The following is a 5,020-nucleotide window of genomic DNA, read 5'->3' on the forward strand; positions in this document are numbered from 1 at the left end:
ACCATCTGACAAGTGGACTCTCTCAGTCAGGTTACAGCAGTATATTTATACATAGTAAGTCCCATACGTCACTGTTGCAAGCTGCTATTAGAACCAAGTCTGTTAGTGCAAAACTTAAGGTCTTAGATAACAGAGTGCACTAACTCAAGGCTTGAATATAGATGGATATACAGTCCAGTCCTTATCAGCTATTCCCTTTGCAAGGTCCTGACTTCATTCCAGACAGATGGTCATTGCTGTCCTTATCGATGAGTCCTTACTCAAACATGGGTACAATATATATTATCAAATTCTCAATGTCCCTCTGACAATTAAATGGAAACCAGTATAAGCCATTTACTTTCTTGACTGCTGAAGACAGAGTTTACTTTTGTTCAAAAATTCCTGTTCAGTCCCAATTATTCTTTTAGCTAGAGGTTACTTGGGTTCAAAATGATTTTTTATATATCCGCATTTCCTCAGAATGATTTCTCTCCAGTGTGAACAAGCTGATGTTCTTTCAGCTGAGCTGAATCAATGAATCCCTTCCCACATTCTGGGCAGATGAATGGCTTCTCCCCAGTGTGAATTCGCTGGTGTCTCAAGAGCTGAGAAGAATGACTGAATCCTTTCCCACATTCAGAGCAGATGAATGGCCTCTCCCCAGTCTGGACTCGCTGATGTAACTTCAGTTGAGATGACTGAGCGAATCCCTTCCCACATTCAGAGCATGTGAATGGTTTCTCCTCACTGTGATCTAACTGGTGCGATAATAGACTAAAACGCCGAGTGAATCCTTTCCCACAGTCTGAGCAGGTGAACGGCCTCTCCACAGTGTGAACAAACTGATGTTCTTTCAGATGAACTGAATCAGTGAATCCCTTCCCACATTCTGAGCAGATGAATGGTTTCTCCCCAGTGTGAATTTGCTGGTGTCTCAGGAGTTGAGATGAACGAATGAATCCTTTCCCACATTCTGAGCAAGTGAATGGCTTCTCCCCGGTGTGGACTCTCTGATGTAACTTCAGTTGAGCTGACTGAGCAAATCCCTTCCCACATTCAGAGCATGTGAACGGCTTCTCCCCGGTGTGGACTCTCTGATGTAACTTCAGTTGAGCTGACTGGGTGAATCCTTTCCCACATTCAGAGCATGTGAACGGCTTCTCTCCAGTGTGGATTCGCTGATGTACCTTCAGTTGAGCTGACTGGGCGAATCGTTTCCCACATTCAGAGCATGTGAACGGCTTCTCCCCAGTGTGAACTCGCTGGTGGCTGTGTAGGTTGGACGAGTGAGTGAATCCCTTCCCACATTCTGAGCAGATGAATGGTTTCTCCCCAGTGTGAATTTGCTGGTGTCTCAGGAGTTGAGATGAACGAATGAATCCTTTCCCACATTCTGAGCAAGTGAATGGTTTCTCCCCAGTGTGAATTTGCTGGTGTCTCAGGAGTTGAGATGAACGAATGAATCCTTTCCCACATTCTGAGCAAGTGAACGGCTTCTCCCCGGTGTGGACTCTCTGATGTAACTTCAGTTGAGCTGACTGGGTGAATCCTTTCCCACATTCAGAGCATGTGAACGGCTTCTCTCCAGTGTGGATTCGCTGATGCTCCTTCAGTTGAGCTGACTGGGCGAATGGTTTCCCACATTCAGAGCATGTGAACGGCTTCTCCCCAGTGTGAACTCGCTGGTGGCTGTGTAGGTTGGACGAGTGAGTGAATCCCTTCCCACAGTCAGAGCAGGTGAACGGCCTCTCCCCAGTGTGAACTCGCTGATGTACCTTCAGTTCAGATGACCGAACAAATCCTTTCCCACATTCAGAGCAGGTGAACGGCTTCTCCCCAGTATGAACTCGCTGATGGGACTTCAGTTCAGATGACCGAACAAATCCTTTCCCACACTCAGAGCAGGTGAACGGCCTCTCCCCAGTGTGAACTCGCTGATGTACCTTCAGTTCAGATGACCGAACAAATCCTTTCCCACATTCAGAGCAGGTGAATGGCTTCTCCCCAGTATGAACTCGCTGATGTGACTTCAGTTGAGATGACCGAGCAAATCCTTTCCCACATTCAGAGCAAGTGAACGGCTTCTCCCCAGTGTGGACTCGCTGGTGTCTGTGTAGGTTGGACAAGTGAGTGAATCCCTTCCCACACTCAGAGCAGGTGCACGGCCTCTCCCCAGTGTGAACTCGCTGATGTAACTTCAGTTCAAATGACCGAACAAATCCTTTCCCACATTCAGAGCAGGTGAACGGCTTCTCCCCAGTATGAACTCGCTGATGGGACTTCAGTTCAGATGACTGAGCAAATACCTTCCCACATTCAGAGCAAGTGAACGGCTTCTCCCCAGTGTGAATTCGCCGGTGTCTGTGCAGGTTGGACGAGTGAGCAAATCCCTTCCCACAGTCTGAGCAGGTGAACGGCCTCCCCCCAGTGTGAACTCGCTGATGTACCTTCAGTACAGATGACCGAGCGAATCCTTTCCCACATTCAGAGCAAGTGAACAGCTTCTCCCCAGTGTGGACTCGCTGATGTGACTTCAGTTGAGATGACTGGGTGAATCCCTTCTCACAGTCTGAGCTTGTGAATGGCATCACCCCAGTGTGAACTCGCTGGTGTCTATGTAGGTTGGATGAGTGAGTGAATCTCTTCCCACAGTCCGAGCAGGTGAATGGCCTCTTCTCAGTGTGAACTCGCTGGTGTCTATGTAGTGTGGACGAGTGAGTGAATCTCTTCCCACAGTCTGAGCAGGTGAACGGCCTCTTCTCAGTGTGAACTCGCTGCTGTTCATTCAGTTGAGATGATTGAGTGAACCCGTTCCCCTATTCGGAGCAGGTGAATGGCTTCTCCCCGGTGTGAACTCATTGGTGTCACTGTGGTCTGTTTGAGCGTGTGAATGTCTTCCCACCATCCAAGCAGGTCAATGTCCTCTCACTGGTGAACTTTAGGATATATCTTCAGCATCGACAATGGAACGAATTGCTTCCCACTTGCAGAATAGGTGGAGCATCTCACTGTGGTGTGAACTTGCTGATGTATCTTCAGGCTGGATGACTGAGTAGTTCCCCTCCCTCACACAGAGCAGGTGAATGGCCACTCCCCACGGTGAACTCACTGGTGTGTCTGTGGGTAGGCTGTGAGTGAATCCCTTCCCACACTGAGAGAAGGAGAATGATATCTCTCCACGGTGAACTCACTGGCGTGTCTGTGGGTAGGCTGTGAGTGAATCCCTTCCCACACTGAGAGAAGGAGAATGATACCTGACTACGATCAATTCTCTGGCAATTCAGAAAGTCAGAAGTTTTGAATCCCTTGTAGTTTTGAAGTTTTGAATGCAGTTGAAGAACTGATCTCCAGTGAACAAATGTTGGTGTGTTCACAGCACCCCGGTTCCAGTGGATTTCACTGAGTTACAACAGAAAATTTGATTTCAGAGACAGAACACATTACCAGATGGTATGAGATAATGCTTCATCTCCATGGATTGACAACAGATGTGTTGGTGATGCAAAGAAAATATTTGGTCACTCCTTAAATATCCAGAGTCAGCAAAACTGATGTGTTGTTGTGTTTGAGATTCCCGTGCACAAGTGTGCTGTCATTTCAAACCTGTAAAAATATTTGCAAAATACATCAATGGGTGAAGGACAGTATTTCAGGAGAGATTATAATCTGTGGTGAGAACATAAGAACATAAGAAATAGGAGCCGGAGTCGGCCACTTGGCTCGTCGAGCCTGCTCTGCCATTTAATAAGAACATGGCTGATCTGGCGATGGACATCTCCACCTACCTGCCTTTCCCCCATAACCCTTAATTCCCGTACTATGCCAAAATCTATCCAACCTGGTCTTAAATATATTCACTGAGGTAGTCTCCACTCCTTCATTGAGCAGAGAAATCCACAGATTCACCACCCTCTGGGAAAAACAGTTCCTCCTCATCTCCATCCCAATTTCACCCAAATCTTGAGGCGACATCCTCTAGTTCTAGCCTCATCCACCAGTGGAAACAACTTTCCTACCTCTATCTTATCTATTCCTTTCATAATTTTACACGCTTCGATATGTTCTCCTCTGAATGAGAGCTCTGGCATCACAATTTTACCAATTTCAACTCAAGTTGGGGGTACTCATCTTGAGATATACCCCAGGCTACTGTGGGAAGTGAGGGAGGAAAATGCTGGACGTCTGGTAATGATCTTTGCACCATCAGTAGGGAGGGGTAAAGTACCAGAGGATGAGGAGACATTGTTCCCTTTTCAGGTAAGCCAGATAAGCCAGGAAATTACAGACCAGTGGTTCTTACTTCAGAGGAGGGCACGCTGTTGGAGAAGCTCCTGAGAGGCAGCATTTCTGAGCATTTGGAGAAGCATCATCTGATGTGGGATAGTCAGCGTGACTCTGTCTAGGGCAGATCATGCCTTACGAACCCGATTGATTTCTTTGAGGATGTAACAAAACACACTGATGAAGGTAGAGCATTGGATGTAGTGTGCATGGCTTTCAGTGAGACTTTTGATAAGATTCCTCATGCAAGGCTCATTCAGAAAGTAATGACGCAAGGATCCAAGTAGACCTTGCTTTGTGGATCCAGGATTGGCTTGCCCACAGAAGCCAAAAGGTGGCTGTAGATGGTTCATATTCTGCATGGAGGACGGTGACCAGTGGTGTTCCACAGGGATGTGTTCTGACACTCCTTCTCTTTGTGATCTTTATAAATGATCTTGATGAGGAAGTAGAAGGGTGGGTCAGTAAGTTTGCTGATGACACAAAAGCTGAGGGTGTTGTGAGCAGTCTGGACAGTTCTCCAGAGGTTACAGCAGGACATCGATAGGATGCAGTACTGGCAGATGGAGTTCAACCCAGATAAGTGTGCTGTGGTTTATTTCAGTACATCAGATTTGAAGACAGAATGTAATATTATGTTAGGACTCTTGGCAGTGTGGAGGATCAGCTAGATCTTGCGGTCCATGTCAATTTTACACTTAAAGCTGCAGCGCTGATTGACATTGTTGTTAAGAAGGCCTTCATCAACCATGGAACT

At 46.9% G+C, this 5,020-nt stretch overlaps 1 protein-coding gene across 1 annotated transcript; it reads right to left on the minus strand.

The window, feature by feature from the left end:
* Positions 1–458: 458 nt before the first annotated feature.
* On the minus strand, positions 459–3,027 carry LOC140720261 (uncharacterized). The gene has a single exon (XM_073035132.1). The coding sequence runs from the start codon at positions 2,568–2,570 to the stop codon at positions 459–461; it is 2,112 nt and encodes a 703-aa protein (XP_072891233.1). The 5' UTR covers positions 2,571–3,027.
* Between the last annotated feature and the right edge of the window lie 1,993 nt (positions 3,028–5,020).

The sequence above is a fragment of the Hemitrygon akajei genome, unplaced genomic scaffold (genome assembly GCF_048418815.1).
Source record: "Hemitrygon akajei unplaced genomic scaffold, sHemAka1.3 Scf000039, whole genome shotgun sequence".
Lineage (NCBI taxonomy): Eukaryota > Metazoa > Chordata > Chondrichthyes > Myliobatiformes > Dasyatidae > Hemitrygon > Hemitrygon akajei.